The following is a 19,011-nucleotide window of genomic DNA, read 5'->3' on the forward strand; positions in this document are numbered from 1 at the left end:
AAACCGAGCACCTTCCTCTGCGGAGCACCTCTAAAAGGGTCTTTCTCCTTTGTTCCAGCTTGCGAAACGGCGATCGAATCCCTTTCCATCTCTGCGCTTTCCTCTTCGATCCTGTGCTAATATTTGATAGACTGGAAGATAAATTGTCGCAGATGGAACGGAATTATGGTTCACACGCGTAATTTAATAGAAAGAAATTCAAAATTACGTTACGATTGGAATGATTTTTGATTTCTTGGCTAGCACATACTCGTTAACATAAAAAACATCTGTATTCTATCTTCGACAATATATAAATTTCTCTTCTATCTCGCATATCAGTTTAACAACAATAATTGTATGTAACATAAATAATAAAGATTTATTAAAATAACGACCGTTACAGAAATCTAATACTGGCTAAAATTTATTACTGAAAGACAGTAATTAATTACTTATATTTGGAGTATTAAAATTAATATTTATTACTGAAAGACAGTATTAAATAAATAATTAATTACTGTCTTTCGGTAATAAATTGATCAGTATTAGATTTCTGTAAGAGAAAAGAGACCAAACAGAAGCACAATTAACGTTTTAAAAATATTGCTTTTGTCTTTTTAATTTATTCTTTTTACATTTTCTTATATATCTATTATGTTTTTTTATATTTCATTAAAGCAGTACGTCTGTCCTTTGTGAAGAAAGACACGCTCGTATCTCGCAAAGAATTGCAAGTCATTAATTTTAGCGACGTTTCAGTGACCACATCGTCGGTAATACGATCACGGTAGTAAGGTCGATTCGTCGTCGCGAGATTAAACGGCTGCGGCAAGTCAGCCCGGCCTGTCGTGAACAGGATGCTCCGCGAACTGTGTGACACGTAGGCATCGCGATCTGTAAAAGTCAAAGGTACCGCTCCGGCACGTGCCAGAGCGCCGATGTCGTGAACTATCGATACGGGAAAGACTCGTTCCAAGTGAACGGACGTAAATAATTCTCTCGTCGAAATAAAACCAGTAATACATGCAGTAACAATACCAGAGGAAAAATGAAAACAAGCGCAAGGTACGTAAAAGGTATGAAAAATTCGCTGAAATCAGAAAAGGCCATTAAATAATTGGGTCGTTGTATAAGTTGAATATTTATACAGAGGCGTGGGTACAAACCGAATTAAACGTATTGATTTGGATAAATTTATCGAACAAATGCACTACACCGCACCGATGTTATTCTACGTAAATCATTGGAAATTCGGACGGGCGCGCGGCCATTTGGATTGCACTGTTTCACGTACGCGAGCCTCACATTTCCTCATTAGAACACTATCACTTTTCTGATATCCTAAATTGACGGAAACGTCATTAATTACGGTTCCCACAGATGCGACGGCGACGCATTAATACGAGCAATAAAACGCTACACGAAGCCACTCCATAAAACAAATGAATTTTTGGCTCCGTCGACTGCTCGGTCACCATTCATTTTAATTCGAGTGTGACATCGTGTCATATAACGATCGTTGACGGAGCAGAATGAAGCCAGAAAAAAAAGAACTTGACGTTTTGCACAGTACGCGAAATAATGACAGGCTGGTGCGGTTTGTCCGCCACTCGAGACGCGCAAAAATGGTCGATATCATATACGAATGCATACAATATATACGTTGTCATATTGCAGCATCACGTATCGTCGCGAACGTTCTCTCGGATCGTATAACGTCGGCTACGGATAGTCATAAAAGTGGACAAAATTAATAAAATGGATAAATCGTTATTAGGACGAAAACATTTATGTTATCGAACAAAATGGATATGTAACATTTTGTAAACTTTAGTAGCACATCAGTAGAGCAGACTATACTAACAATAATAGAACTAGAAACAGGACCGTTTATATAACTACATCAACTAAACACGAGAAACGCTAAATTAATTACAGTCAAAGTTAGATGTTAGACTACATACATATAATTAAAATGCTTTTTTAATGAATTTATCTCAGAAATATGTCTATGCGCTGATTAAGATAAAGTCGCCTATTATGGGATAGGTTTCTAATATGAGATAGCGGAATTTCTGCTAAACTAACAAGAGCATGTGTTTGATTCTATCATGAACTTTTTACTCTTAGTGTGAAACCTGTTTAGTAGAAGATTCATTATTAGATCATGCGTGCAGTTGTTGCAAAAAAAGATTTGTGAAATTGAATGTTGTCAAATTTTATTGAGATTAGTCTTTAAATCTTGTTTTATTATACAAAAATAAATATTAGGTAATAAAATCTGTATGCAGTGATAGAGTATTCATAGGAAAACACGTGGTATAATGATTTGTTTAACTGTAAAGATTAGATTTGGTGATCGTGAAGCCGCAAGGCATGAAAGTCGTAATATGAGATACTCAGGATATTTTCCTAACTAATATGAGAGCATCTAAACAGTTCAATATCTTTCAAAGCATACTATCGAACGAAATGTTAAAAATAATGATTCTATTGTTAAGATTACTCACACATATACACACATACTTACGTACACACACACATCGAAAAATTATATAAATATTATGTATAGCATTTAAATTCTTTGTTCCTACTCGTATGTAATATAATAAAAGCGTGTATAAAAAGCTTATATTTATTTTTTCCTTAATTTCTTGTTATGTGATACCATCTTATACAAGAAAACCTTTGTATCTCATATTAGGAACCCTTTTTTTGAATGATCAAAATCGGCACTTTTAATAAAAAATTTTACATACAATAAAGTATAGCTATTATCGACTGCTAATTTTTGGCGATGAAACTTAAGTATATTTCCCATAAATTTGATGTGAAACTAAAAATTCAAGTTATAAATTAAATGAATTACAAGCTTTTAAAGAAAGGTATCTCATACTAAGCGACTTTACCCTACTCTTTCGAATTTTCAACACAATATTAATCTGAAATATTAATAATCTCCTCAAATTTAATTAGATCGTTGATTTCATGTTATTAACATTTTAAAACCTGTAAAGAACTTAGACTAATCACATTGTAGCAATTAAAATAAATTGATGTAAAAGATGTATAATGATAGAAAATACAAGTAATTTATTATTTTAACAAGAAATATAAACAGTCGTATTTAAAAAATAAATAAATCTTATTTATAAAAATCTTATAGAGAAAGAGACGACAAGGATACATTTTAACATAAAAAATCACAAATCTCTAAAAAGTAAAGAGCGAAGAGATGCAAAGAGGTATTATTTAAGCTTGGTGAGTTACTTATCGTCTCGTATCATAATAAAATGAAAAATCGTGTTAAAGAAAATTTAAATATCTAATGTTGTGCAGCAAATGCCCGCGAAGCCGCTATCGCGAAACACGTCGAATTTTCTTCAACAAAGAAGCGCGATATAAACGCCAGAGGCGGAGAATAAAAGAGGAAAATAAAAACGGAAAGAGAGAGAGAGTGAGAAAGAGATCCGCTCAGGACGAAACGTCGGGATTGTCGGATCTGTTTTTGCAGGCAACCTGGTTCGGACAGGTTTTTAATTTATTTCCCTTGAGATCGCGGAGAGCGTACGAATTATTATGCTTGGCATGGAGAAACGGGGATGGTCCGAGCAGAATAACCTCCCCGTCGATACGCGCACCTTTTGTATATCACCGCGAGTGCATCGCTAATGATTCACATGTTACTTGAGACTTTGAGCAATTTTTCAGTTATACGCGATACGCGAACCGCTATAACACGCATCATACCTAGTATTTTTATCCTTGTATTCTTCTTTACAATTTCAATACAATTCCTTTTCTTTGCATCAAATAAAAAAGACTTTCCCTATTATACACATATCATTTATATACTTCACTTCTTTTTCCAAAGAAATTATATAAATAATTAATATCTGTCTCTTTATATTCTTTGGAGTGGGAACTCATAATCAAATTTCACTCTTAAACATTGAAAATTTTGTCACTCTTTTTCAAGAGTGGTAGAATTTTCACTCTTTAGAGTAACTTTCTATTTCAAATAATTTAAAGACGCAAGGAACACATCAAATCAGAAGAAAGTCAAAATGACTTTATTTTAACGTCATGAAAATCGAAATGGCGACTTTGGTTATAAAATTTGATTGTTTTATTGATGTTAATAGAGTCATTTAAATTTTTTGTTGACTTTTGTGTGGTTCCTTGGGGAGTAGTATTATAAAATGGAGAAACTTCAGTCCAATCGGGATAAATTTGACCCAAATTTTTAGAAACGTGCTGTTTGGACACTGTTAAAATTTGAACCAAAGTTACACCCCATTTTACGATACGCGAAGATATATTCAGAGATCCGCGATTATCGTATTATCGATTTACACTAAATTACATAAAATCAAGTCAGATTCTCCTATCTGAAAATGGTTTTGCAGATAACCACCCAGCATGCAAACGCACTAGAAAACAAGCGGTGCAGACTTTCGTTCTTCACCGGGCTTCGCTCTCTATTTCTCCCGACGTCATCCGAACATTGTCCCGATATCCCAGGACTCTATCTCGCTCTATCGATTGCTGCAGACATCTCCGTCATCGCGTCGCATCGCGTCGCGTTGTGTCGCATCGCGTTCTATTCGTTTCTTCCTATGTCTGTGCGCGATACAAGGCACATTTTCCACCGTCGTTCTACCTGCTAGCGATCATTATCCTTTCCTGATACATCTGTCGGGCTGACTTGATGCAACAAGTTTGCCATTGTCCCGCATAACTGTCGTAAGCCGCGGGTGGAGAATCCCTTGACCGAATCTCGGTGGCGGTGACCTTGCGCCTCGAGCGATTGGAATTTCACGCGGATTGTCGGAATTTTCCCTTGTCACATGATGCATTATGACATTCAGAAGTTTGTTATAATATGATTGATGGTAGAGAACGATGAGTATATGAAAGAGCGAAAAAAGTTCGAATATTTTCTTTCAATTGTAATGCTTTCGGTATACCATATCGATATTTCAACATTTTGTAAGTATGATAAGGTTAATGTACTAGTTAGTGGACAGTTAATGAACATGAAGTAATTATTGGACGAAATAACAATTTTAAATATTAAGCTTTTAATAAAATATATATTACACAGAGAAAAAGTTTCTTTAAATTAAACAAATTTATGCATTGAAATAATTCAACCAAATGGATGTTTAAATTAAGAATATAATTATTTGTATTAAAATTAAATTTTTTTGATTAAACAAAATATATTCCATTTAAAATTAAATTTATTTCAATGAAACAGGTGTAAATAAAACTTTTGAGTCCAAACAAATCTTTTTTTTTCTCTATATATAACTCTAAATAAATTCATTGTTTATAAAAATTTAATAAAACGATTTATGACAATTTAAAATGAACTTTTAAATTTTTATAACTCGTCTTAATTTTTTAAAGAATTAATTTCAAATTTTAATCATTCTGTCCAATAATTGGTCGTGTCCACTAACTACAGATACATTTAACTGATAATTTTTATTAGTAATTTTCTGTTGTCAAACGAACGTTTACTGCATTGCAGATAAAAATGTTTTAAAAAGTTGGCTTTGTCAGCCACATCTCTTCTTTTCATTGTGAAACCAACGTCCTCTTAATACTTTAAACAAATATCAAAATATCGCAGTATGCGATTCCATCTGTCGTTGGCACCGGGCAGGAGCGCCAGGGCGAGGGGGTCAAATCTATGAAAGCAGCTGGAAAAAGACACGCCAAGAGGGCTTCAGCCAAGAGGGCTTTTTCATCCTGTCCCCAACCTCTCGTTGCTTTTTTTCTTTTCGTTATCCGCGATGAGAACCGCGCGACAAAGGCTGCTGGCGTTAATACCGCAGCGTTGTGAATCACCATTGTTGTAACAACCCTTTGTGTTTGAAATTATTTATATGGAATTTGTAAATCGAATGAACGAGATATTGTATTGTTTTGAAATGGAAATTGTAAAACATAAAACTCTCACGTTTTAATTGACCTCTTATCGAATTTACATCTTCCCGGAATTCAATACTTCTAGTTATCTTTTAACGTTTATTTTACGTTACTGCTTCATTATTTGTAAAATTTTTCAGTTTTATTTAATCTTACGTGAAACTGTTCTATTAGAACAATTCTGTCTATTGTAAAAACTATAGTTCTCTTATATCCATTTCTATCCATTTCAATGTAGATTAACTTTAATCTCAGTTTAACTTACTCCTTTATTCTTTTTTAATTCTTAGAATTAGAAACAAATAAAAAGTAAATTAAACCAAGATTAAAGTTGATCTACGTTGGTAGAAACGGGATTTAGCTTCTGTACATTTATTGTATACGTCGTACTTACCCCGCTCCAGCCATAGGGGAGGAAACCGCTATGCTCGGACCAATTGTTGGAATCCACGTAAAACATGCCCGCCGCCATGACGAAGACCCAGACGGCGAGATTGATGGCGTTCAGCACGTTGTTGAACACCAGCGACTTCTTCACCCCTGCCGCCATTAGCAGCATCATAAGTATCGTGATGACGAACGCGAGAAAATCTGGCGGCCGTCCTGGAACAAATGTGATTCGAAACTTTAGCAAGTCATGATTATTATTTATGTTATGTAAATGAAGAATATGTTAGTTTTGAGATTTTCATACCAAAATAATTATTTGATAATCGATTGTAGTTCTACTGTTAATCTATAGTTTATATTACGTGTATATTTTTAGTACGGAGAGTTTTAGTATTGAGCATCTTATATGCAGAGGTTATGTGGATGTATATACATTCATTTGCATACATTTTAAAATATTTTACTTTTTTGTTAATTTTGTAATCAAATACTGTTTTCTAAACAAAATTAATATTTTAAGGCTGTTTTTATGGAAGACCATATTATCATCCATTTTTTTCTTCGAGTTATTGTACAATGTTGCCACATTTTTATTAATAGTATCTTAAGTAATAAATATTTCGTAACTTTGAGTCCACAATCGATTCAACAACATTTTAACGAATGTAATTGTCAAGTTTTAAACTTAAATATTGGTTATTAACAAAGTTATTGTATAAAATGTAACTGGGGTGCCATAATACCACCTTCTCCTCTAAAGATTTCATATGAATTTTATAATGATTTCGATGACTCTGTCTTACAATTACATTAAGTGGTTACCCCGAATTTAGCAAGATTAGAAATGCATAATTGTTCTACATAAAAGATGGATCTAAAGAGAATAAGAAAAAACAACTCATAGATGGAATAAGACGCTTACTTTAGAAATGTTATTTCCTTAAAAATATGTTTTCTTTAATATGTTTTTTTTTTCAATTCTATGAAACTTAACTGTCAATTTTTAGAGCTAAAATTGTAATTGAAGAATGTTGGCTGTGTGAACGTCACATGCATGCACGTATATATTTTTTACGTCGATAATATGTCGAACGTGCCAATTTAATTAGAGCTTTTTCACATTAAAGTTTTTTCATGTTAGAGTTTTTTCTACTATTTAAAACATCATTCAATTCTTTACTCGCGAATAAAATTCGCGGGGCCAACAGAATGGAATTAACAGGTCGTTAATTCTATCGACATTTCGTTACGAGGAACATGTGTGCGGAGAAACTCTCAACCAGAAATTAAGTAATGTATCAGCGAACGATCGATATGTTCGAACGGCAAAAACCGTTGTACTCGCTAACGATAAAAAAAAAGTACCTAAATGCCCGGGATTCTTACTCGTCAAATTACTCGGATCTCCTCCTCTACGTTTCGCTCGAGCACGACGTTCTCGTGACAGCCAAATGCGAAAGAAATTCCCGAGGCGAAAATTCTTCGACAAACGGAGAACCGACGTAATTCATGCGGTCGGAGATAATCTGATGATTCATGAGCTAGAGAAAAAGCAGCGATTTTTCCAAAAAGCGCGCGAATAACTCGTCGCTTTCATTCAAGCGTCCGATCGAAAAACTCGCATTCTATAGAAAAATCGAATAAGAGATCGCCAATAGAAATTCATTCTACAAAATAAATGAATTCTCGGTACATATTCAAGATATAGAATAAATATTTCCACTAACTTACATCGGTAGCCTCTGCCTACTTTTTACGGAAAAAAAACGGTCGGTTGTGTCAACTGTAGTGTTACCGTGTTTATGAAAGAAGAGACATAAACCGCGTCAGAAGGGATAATTCCGCATCGCGATGAATAAAGATTGCCACATTATTTAAAATGGAAGAAAACAATCTGCTCGAGTGACTTTCTTAAGAAAAACTTGAGAGATCGCTGATTAATTTGTCCCGACACCATAGCAATTTCAGGGTTGCTACAAATTCCTCGTCCTAAAATTTCATAACTTTTCTCTAATTTCCAGACAAATGATTTTCCCTAACCTTCAATAATATTTCGAAATTTTTTGTATCTTCGTTCTGATTTTGAAACTGTTAAATATTTTGTTGAAAGAGCAATTTAACATAGTAATGTAAATTATTATTAATGTTGCTGACACTGCTTGCATTTAATTGTCAAGTTGACATACTATAAAAAATAGCGGTGTCTATATATTATAATTCTCACTGTGTCAATATTAACACCAATACCAATGTCGATTTAATACCATGAATTTTAAATTCATACGTACCGTGATGGTGTTGATATATAAACACCAGAGGTGTTTTTTAATTTAAAATCCACACCACGTGTTAATATTAACACCAACTCAGTGAGAATTACATAGACACTATCTGTGTCTAATTCACACTAGGGGTGTTAAATCCACGCCGATATTTTTTAAAGTGTAGTATTTCAAAACTGCGTAGGTATCAATCTTCTTTAAAAATCAAGAATTTTATTTTCCCAGAAAAATTTACAAAATTCTCTGATATTTCCTTGATTTTCTTGATCGTTTTCAATTTTCCTAACATTTTCCTGATTTCCAGTATTGTGGAAACTATAGGTTTCTAAAATTTCTCTTCGAATTGCGAGGTAAAAAATCCGCACTACGCTATTTTATATCGGGCGACGTAAAGAATCGGATGCATTGGTATGACCTCGATTCGCCAGTTCTGTTGCTGATTCATTTCCTTTGCAGCGTCAATGCACAGGCTACGCGCGCAAACGAAAGAGGCAATTTTCGACCGAATCAAACGGTTTTGATCACTCAAGCGATCCGCTCGATCTCTACGTCGGCAAACACATACGTTTGTATGCAAATACAATCATCGAACGATGTGCAAAATGCGTTGCCGGTTGAAAGACCGCGATCAAATACACGGACAAGTATAGATAAACGTAAATACAAATTTTAACGGTAATACGAGGTAATTTCGTAATACTCGGTGAATTTCGTGATGTAAATATGAAATAATCAAGTACCGAAACCTTAATCCTTAAAATATGGTGTGACATTTATTCCAAATAATTAAATATTTATTATTATTAATTGTACTTTAAAAATGATAAAATAAATATGTAAAATAAATATTTATCTTCCATTAAAGTTAAATGCGTCCCTAAATGTACAGAAACGGAAAATCGCAAATGGTCAACTTTAATTGTTTATAATTTAAAAATTATTGCAACTGTCGACACATCGTTCAAGTATAATTACTCTCACTCTCTTTCTATTGGCTCTCATTAAATCCTTTTGAACAGAAATCCTCTGCATGAAAAGATTGAAATGTACGACTTGTAGGCGGGATAAGCTTTGAAAGTCCAACAGAATTCTAATTCCTAGAATTTACAAGAAAATCAGATATCGATATCACGATGGATCTCTTACAGCAAGACTTCAAAGCTTAGGAAAATTATATGGAAAGTCGATCATCATAAAGCGAGTCGATCCGAGTATCATGATTTGATGCAATTGTACCCGACAATGAAATCTCAATTAAAAAGACGCCTTCGTCACGACTATTATTAGACTAGTATTTAATTTCATGGATCAGACATGATCCTGTAACGAAGAAACTTCCAAGGATGATGTCGGCTCAGAAGATGCGAAGTTGATATAATGGAAATCCGCGTATAGAATTCTGATCACGAACACAAATGGCAATATAGACGAGATCGCAAGCTTTGGGATTTATCTCCACGAAATGGAGTGCATGCCTGCATGTCGGCCTCGATATCAAACGACTTTGATCGCGTTCGCAGACATAACAATCGATAACAGCGCACATAAGAGAAGATGCATTGCATCGTCAGACTTGACAAGGGAGCTTGTTTTTTCTCTCAGGAATTGTCCTTCGAGAAAATATTTTTCTGTGCATCTCCCTTAGGACACAATAGGTCCTGCTGTTGATTTTCTCATCTCCACAAGTCGCGGTAATATCAAGAAGTGTGAAGTACAATCAGCAAACGCGATCTCTCTCTCTCGATATCTCTCACACGCTTTCTCTAAACTGTCATATAGGAATAAACGTCAACGTGCTCCAGTAACTGTGACACTCTTCGCATGAGCACGACCGCATTATTGGATAAGTTCAATGATATCGTTATCTACAACGACGCCGTCGGGTATAAGCCGCTCTGAAACTAGAGTTCTGATTAAGTATTCCCTCTAACTGCCAGTTAACGATCGCGAGAACAGTGTCAGAAATAATTTTACGAGACAGTGTCGTCTGCGAATTATATCGCATCTCTTGCCAGTGTTGCCTGCGAGGCTTCCGTTCTCTCATAAACTATTCTCGAAAAGATATAATATTGATGAGACAAAAGAGGATAAGAAATTAAGTAAATCATTTAAGAGAAACCGGACATGGTTGGCACAGTTTTCACAATTTTGGCAATCGATTTTTTAAGTAATTAATCGCTCTGATTAAACTGTATTAAAAGCGAACTTTTCTCTACACTGAAAGACAAATTATTATCTTAATACATATTTCTTTGAATAGTACCAAGTAAACATTTACTTACAGTAAATATTTACTCAACAAAAAATGATTGAATGAAAAAGTTAAATTATAAATTAATGGTTTTTGTATCAAATAAATATATGTTTACATTTAATAAATATTTACTTAGAACTATTCAAACAAATATTTAATATTTTTACAAAATTTAGTATTTTTTAAATGCATAACATATTTTTATGGCGGGAATAATCTTGTATGTTGTAGTTTTTTTGTAGTAAATGAAGTACAAACATACTGTGCACATTGAAACCAGCTTACCCTTTGATAGTATGATAAGTTAACATACATCACGTAAAATAGTTATACGGCAAACTCTATGTTAATTAAAATATATATAAATAGTAAAAATAAATTGATCGTAGATATGTACATACTTTTTAATATTTTAAAGTTATTTTGCAATGATATCGAATAGCAAGATGCTGTTGTAAAAAAAATACAAATATAAATTGTATTAGATTAGCTTGCTTCATATAGAAATATTAAATATAAAACATTTTGTTAGAGTTATAAGTTATAAATAAACGTTACATACTTCTCATACGTGCATAATAACAAGTCAAGCTTAGCCTAATCACCATTTTTATATACATACATTTGTTTTCAATTATCTGATTATAAACAATTATTATTATTACTCAAAATGACGTGTCATATAATAATAAAAACTTTTCTTTTAACTAATAATAGATACTACACTTTTATATATATATATATATATAGATTTACTCTCTCAAGCTAAAGAACATTAAAATGAAATTTTGAAACGTTCATCAAAAATTTACTTGCCTTGTCTTAAATCAAATTTTTCTCTTATTTATTATAATATTTATTTAACTTGAATAAAACTTAGGGGACAGAGTCTATGTTGTGAAAAAGATATATTTTGTGGTAATTTTTTTCCGTTATTTCTCTCGCCGTAAATACATAAACAGAACACAACTTGCCTCTTGTGCCATCGAACCTTAGTTTTCCCTATTTTAAAAAGAACACGTGTGTCGACCGTAAATTTCCCATTTCTTTCCGCAAAAATATACGCTGTACATTACAATAATATTAACTCTTAAAAACGTTATTCTTTGCTTAAAATTCAGTAGGTATTTATTTAAGATTCATTAATTCAGTTATTCTGTCGCGTTAAATTTGAAATGGAAATCGCTAGCACATGCATCGAGAAGCACTGCAGAATTAAAAAGATCGAAATACTATCTTGCTAATCTAGCAAATAAGATGAGCGCTCGGATTAAGGAACGATCTCAAGGATTAAACTTTCCTCTCAAAAGGCTCGATGGCAGATAGACTACGAAAATACGAAACTGACACGGAGGGAACGGAAAAGGTTGGCTACGGTGACCAGGTGGACAGGTTAAAAAGCGTCGGAGCGTATAGTTTGCAAACCGGTTTGGATCGATGAGGTCCACAGGTGCCAGACCTAGTCTCATTCGCGCAAGCGCCCCTCTCGCACCCCCTCATGCTTTTGTCCTCTCTCCTCCGCACACCACCCAGCTTTCCAACCCCTCAGACTCTCCTCCACCACAATTCCATCGTTTTAACCCTCTCCCTCCTCCCGTTCACCCGACGTTTCTCCAGATCTGTCCCCTATGCAGATTTCCCTCTACGTGTATACTAACCGCAAAACGCGTGTAGCCGAGATATCTGCGTAAGTTACGCACGAAACGTGCGACCTGACGAATTACACGTGTTTGGCAAACATCCGAGGTAATTATCAGCGGATTAGAATTTCACAGGATTGTCGAAATCATGAAGATTAGCGGATTTGGATGAACTTTGAGAAATATATGTTCGAATCCGACGTTTCCGAAACTTGTTATGAGAATTGTTTCTGAAGGAGAGAAAAGATCGAAAAGATTTTCGGAAATTAAACCTTATCGTATCAATACAAAGGGTCGGAGAAAAACTTCTGAAGATATCTAGAAAAGGTTTATAGGAGATTAGGAAGAACAACATCCATACAATACTTCTTTTTGGAGATTTTTGTGATTATTTGGGTGATAAAAACTACCAATTCTGGAGTGATGCGTGAATTCATGTTATTTCAATCACAAATTGTTTCGCCCATATTGGTTTCATCGAGTATTTCGCTGAACTTTCATCGTTCCGAAAATATTTTCAAAATTAATTTGACCGACTTTCGACATTAAATTTCGCGACGCGATTCGGCTCGCGCGTGAACAATTACAAGCTCTCATGCGCGTTGTAAGCGTAACAGCTGGCCAAGCTGCAAACTCATCTGCAAATGTCTGCACGACGAGTGAGAAAAAGTTAATTAAGGTTGACCGGTTTTGCGGCCACTTGCTGCCGTCGTGGCGCATCCGCTGCTCCTCCACTGGCGCAAGTGAAACTTTCCTCGCTGCCGCGACACGCCTGTGTAAAGAAGTTTGATAAAGGGAGCGAACCCCTTTGCACACCGAACCATTAATAATTTCAGCTTCCGGGACATTACACGGGCAAAATGTTGGTCATTATATAATCATCTTTTTCTAATATCCTTTAAAGTGCCTTCAATAAATACATTCTTTATAACAACATTAATTTTCAATATTGATACTGTGGACATAAATTCAATTTATAGATAATTTATCGAGTCCCCCCCCAAGCAATTTGAATGTTTGCAATCTTTATCCAAAGGTAATATTACTTCTCAAACTAAACAGATATTTTCGCAAATTTGCGATAACTTTCTTTCTTTGCATTTTGAGAGGAAAGACATGCGTGTTTAGAAACGTAACTTAATCGGGTATATTCAACTGTACTTCCATACGTCTAGTATAGTATATCAAATTCTGAAAGAGCATTTCCTCCCTCGGGACGTGAAAGCACCGAAGGAATTTACGAACAGTGTCAGAGTTAACATTTTTCGCGTGTCGCATGTATTAATAAGACGATGAAGCTCGTTCGCCTTATTCTTATGAATTTCTGAAATGCGAACGAAATTTATGGGACGCGCGGCATTTTCATAACGTTACGTGCGTTAATACCGTAAAAGTTCATTCTTACATGGAGCTCCTTTGATTGCATGGGAAATACGTCGAGGGAGAGAAAAAGTGCAATATCGCGAGAATCGCATTTAATTAAACTCTTCTTTTTCCTAGGAATGCAGGATGGATGGTTAATTAATGGTAATAATATAATCGCCGCGAGTGTCTGTAATTTAATATATGAAACCTTTTTGTTTTATTATGGAAGCTCTCGAAAGTTTCAGTTTACTATTCATTGTCATGAACGTGTTGCATAAAAGCATCATAACGTGGGCAATATTACGTAAACAATGTAACGTTCGGCGTTATAGTATTCTATTAATACCGATCACGAATATAATGAAAACCGATGACGTCTAACGTTTAGTCGATATTCATTAATCGCAAGAAACGGAAAATGACGGAAACATTTATTTTATTTTAATGGATGCTGTACAATTAATTAGACTCAATAATACTGAATTTATATTATATTAATTACCATTGAGCTCTGGCTAGGAATATTATGTTTTTAATTACACGGGTTAACAAGTTGCTACGATCGAACTGAATACGAGCAACACGCGATAAAATTTACAGTCCACGCAACCGTCACGGCTTATCTCATAAGCAAAATAATGGATATCGATTTACGACAATGATAAAATTGATGGAAAAAGATACGATGTTTCGTCTCAAAAATACAAAAATTGGCGGGAATGAAAGCACGAGAAAGATATCCCCCTTGAATTGCTCTGAAAATTGACTGACAGAAAGAGGTTGATTCAAGCAGAAAACGTCGTAACACGAGAAATCACTCACGTCGCTCTTGAATCACTCGCTTTGGACAAGAGTAACGTCGGACTACTCTCTAACAATGCCGCACAAAAAGATTCAGACGTCAAGAAATTCAAAGGAATTGGAGCGCGTGCAGAGAACTCTATGGTCTCTGGAAACGGTTGAAAGAGAAGTTTCTTGCAACATTATTAGTCTTACAGCAATGTTAATTTTATTACATTCAGTTTTGATCGGAAGCTTCTCGAAAAAATGTTGGTAAACGTCGAACTCATAACATGCAACATTTATTGGATACAATATGATATTTATTGGAACGTGGTATGTATGTCGTGATATGTATGTACGGAGTAATGACGTAAATGCTTTTTCCTCTTTCCTTATAAAACGAAAGAATATTATGCTAATTATGATTTTGTATGTAAAAATGTTTTTCGTCGTCAGATGTAAAAATTTTCCAATTATACATTCTATTGTTTTTGTAGCACAATAACGCGTTTATTTGTCAGCAGCATCATAACTAATTATAAAATTAACGACGTTTTTCCGTTATGTCTTCCTCAAACATCGACGTTCACTTTAGAGAATATTGGCTTAATGTCGCTACCAAGCATCGCTGAATATTCATAAAACGGGCATATGACGTGAATTAGCTGGTCTACAATTTGCGCTCATATGCACGATCGATCCGTTTCGCTTGTAGCTACGCGTGTCATAAATTAATGGACGAATCCCAGAGTCCTCTCCTTTCGGAGCACGTCTCGGAACTCTCGACCTTAATCTTATTAATAGATTTTTCGATTCTTCTTTATAATCAAATCAAATTGCAACATATGTTCAAATATAATTAAATAACGTTATTGTTCGCTGGGATATATCCAAAATTTTATTTTCGTAATTCAATTATCCATAAATTTAGTATTAAAAATTTGCAAGGAAGACTGCTTTCGTCTAAAAGTCTAAATTATCTGTAAAAAGAACTTTAAATTTACTAAAAAAATCTGTCGCTAAAATTAAGGTCGACTCGAACGCTCCGTATAAACGTCGGTCAACAAGGAAAAACGCGGTATACAGGTTGCCGTCGTGCGTTCTATCTTTTTTGCACGTCAACGAAAAGCTTGTTCAGTAAATTAATTCGCTTTAGAAAATTGGATTGGACTCGGTTGAGCGTGACGATTTTTTTCGAATTAACAATCCCAGCAATGTCGTCATCCCAAAACGTACGAGGTGTATATTTTGTTTGCCGAGTTTTTCGCTCGAGCTTATCGTCGCTAATTATCTGACATGAAATCGGCGAGATTAATGGGGAAACACCATTATTCACTCGCTTTATGCGCGAAGAAGTTAGGAGACATAAAAGTCGATTTTAATTACTTAGGGATCTACATGTGGCTTTCGTCGAGTAAAAACTTGAATAACTCAGAAATTAAAGAATAATCTCTTTATCCGAAAAGATTATTTTATTTTATATCTTTTCATTTCTATTGTGTGCTAGAGTTCCTTTTTTCCTCCTTTTTCTTTTTTCCAACAATTTTACTGATCAGTAAATACGTGAAAATTTTGTTGGCGAATTGTGCGAACATGAGCAACGCATGTAGTTCGCACGCGATGCATCTGTCTATCATCGATCGCTCTTGTCGTTACTTTATCGCGAAAAAACGCATAGAAAGCGTTTCGTGATCAAACCAGGGACAAAGGAGTCACGTCGCTAAACTCTCGGCAAGAAGGAACGGAAGTCTGCTCGTAAATTTCTACAACGTCGCTCCCAACAACGACGCTGGCGACTATGACTCGCCGTTTCACTATTTTACGAGCGACTGGAAGGGAAACTTTAAGGCTCACTGACGCGTGAAGAATAAGACCGAGGTGAACTCGTATAAGACGTTTCAAAAATTATATGTCCGAATATTATGTTTAATTTAATGTAGATTATACATATCGAAAATATAGATTACTGAACAGACGTTTCATGGATATATTCCAAATATAATATTACGAATGTATAACAAAATACGTGAAATATTTCATAAAATATTAAAAAAAAATGATTATAACCTATGTTAACTTACTGTGCTTGAAAATCTAATTTCTTCTCCCAGTAAAATCTGCTAATTAAATTTGTTTGTTTTGGAGTAATTGATCGTTTGCATGCGTGGGCAGCGTTCGAAGTCAATACTCACCGAGTATGGTGCCAACGCTGTTGGCTATCGCCCCGGAAATAGCACCGTTTGCCAACGCATCCAGGCAGGCGCTAAGGGCGCACGCACACGCACTCGTACCTATAAGGTACTCCAGCACCATGTTCCATCCAATAATGAATGCTATTAATTCGCCTACTGTCACGTAACTGTACATATAAGCGCTGCCGGTCGTATGAGGCACTCGTACTCCAAACTCGGCGTAACACGCCCCTGTAATCACACGGAAGAAGAAAAGATATTCAGTCACGAAGGACGAGCATGCGGAAGGAAAGAGGAAATTATTCAAAAATGGCACCTACATTACTAAACCCACGCCGTTAAACACGTCGAATGAATAAAATACAAGATCAGAAAATATGTGAAAATTTTGCTGACGAATTTCACGAATATGAGCAACGCACATCATTCGCGCATGAACGAATACAGTTTAGCGATAAACTAAAAAGTAGAAAGATAAAAAATATAAGCGAATGTTTGACGGATTTATCAAGTAAGAGAAACAATACTATTTTTCTGTCGAAGCGGATCTTAATAATATTCATATATTATACGGTATGTGTTTTACAAATACATTTTTTTTAATTCTATAAATTACACGCTGATTCACAGACTTGAAACGCAATCATGAACTAAAGCTGGAAATAACACTATAAAATAAATTACATTGATCGTCAATTAAATTAATAACGCTAACGAGCATCTTAAAATACTGCAAAAAATTCATTATGAAAAATATTAGCCAGAGTTTAAAATTCCGAAATTCCTGACTTTTCGAGATGAATGTTTTATTAATTCGACCATTTACTGGAGATTGTCGCAATAATTAGTATTTAGTGAAAGTTATTTTTCAAGGTTTATAAACAATTATAAGTGGAAATTAAGAAAATCAAATAAAACAAATCAAATAAAAAAAAGAATTCTATTTTCGGTTGGATCTTGATGCTTAATAATATTCATAGAATTTACAAATACATTTTTTCAGTGTAAACTGCGCGTCGATTTAGTTTGTCGGATTTTTTTTCCATGAAAAAAAAATTGCGATTCAAAAATGCAGCGATCAATTAAAGATTTCACGAATTTTCACAGTGGCTACATGATAATTTTATTGCTCTGGATTTGTTTTTTCCTGTTGCTACCTAAAACGGATTATGCGCTTGCACATTCGTGACGTGATGGAATATTACCTTCACTACTGACTATCATCGTGCTTCGTAATCGACTGATTAAACTAGTTCAACCTTACAACGTGAATTACACCGCAAGACAGATCCCCTGTGCTCAACCGGCACACCAACGTAAATGCCATAATCCGCTTACATCTTTTCAGAATAGCCAGAGACGGATGTTGTCTATCCAGTCCAACGATATTAATAGCCCCGGCGGTTGAATTAGGAAGACGCCTACACGAAATACAGGAGATCCGGGTTCAAATCCCGGCTGGGGGATTTGAACCCCTCATATGTAATATTTTTCGCTATAAATTATTTACAGTTTTTGGGATGCTTATTTGCGTCAAATTATTAACAGCTTTTTAAGGTGCTTATTTGCAGCAATAACATTAAATTGCTTGTTTTAATCAAGTCCGAATCGGCGTGTAATTTATAAAATTGAAAAGATGTATTTGTAAAATCTTTAATTGTGATATTATTAGCTTCGGATTAAGAACTGTGTTCTAAAGTCAATACATAATTGACGCACAATTAACTTAAACTGGAAATTGTATAAATTTACAAGAAGTATTGGGTGCTTTCCATTTAATGCACAAGTCAACACAAGTATCGTTCTATTTTTGTTACTCATGGAATGCAAAAAAGGTAGAATGACATTTTGTTGACTTGTATCACTAAATAAAAGGTACTTATTATTAGGCACGAAGAACCGTCTTGACCAAATATGGCATTTTTTATCATGTGTGTTTAATATAGTGTCACGCAAAACGAAATTTGTTCTGTAGAATTACTGCCTCATGTCCTGATTTCGCGTCCACGTGGAACGACAAAGTTACCTTTGACATCAACCGCCCTCGCTATCACTTCTATTTATATATCGACGAAGTCAGCCAGCGACAATGTTAAAGAATCTACTCTCCATTGATGCTAAACTCGACATTTATATGCCGTGTGGTATTACAAAATGTGCCGCCAAGTCTAAGAAAAGAAAAG

The 19,011-nt window shown here is 34.7% G+C and overlaps 1 protein-coding gene across 2 annotated transcripts in view; it reads right to left on the reverse strand.

Moving 5' to 3' along the window:
* Positions 1 to 19,011, reverse strand: part of LOC108722864 (cationic amino acid transporter 2) — a 96,606-nt gene that overhangs the window by 15,276 nt on the left and 62,319 nt on the right. For both annotated transcript variants that reach the window (XM_018448209.1, XM_018448208.1), the window contains exons 4-5: positions 16,829 to 17,059; positions 6,317 to 6,525 (exon numbers count right to left, since the gene is read on the reverse strand). In XM_018448209.1, the coding sequence (XP_018303711.1) occupies positions 6,317 to 6,525; positions 16,829 to 17,059 (440 nt within the window). The remainder of the gene's footprint in view (positions 1 to 6,316; positions 6,526 to 16,828; positions 17,060 to 19,011) is intronic.

Source organism: Mycetomoellerius zeteki, unplaced genomic scaffold (genome assembly GCF_001594055.1).
Source record: "Mycetomoellerius zeteki isolate Tzet28-1 unplaced genomic scaffold, Tzet1.0 scaffold220, whole genome shotgun sequence".
Classification (NCBI taxonomy): Eukaryota; Metazoa; Arthropoda; class Insecta; order Hymenoptera; family Formicidae; genus Mycetomoellerius; species Mycetomoellerius zeteki.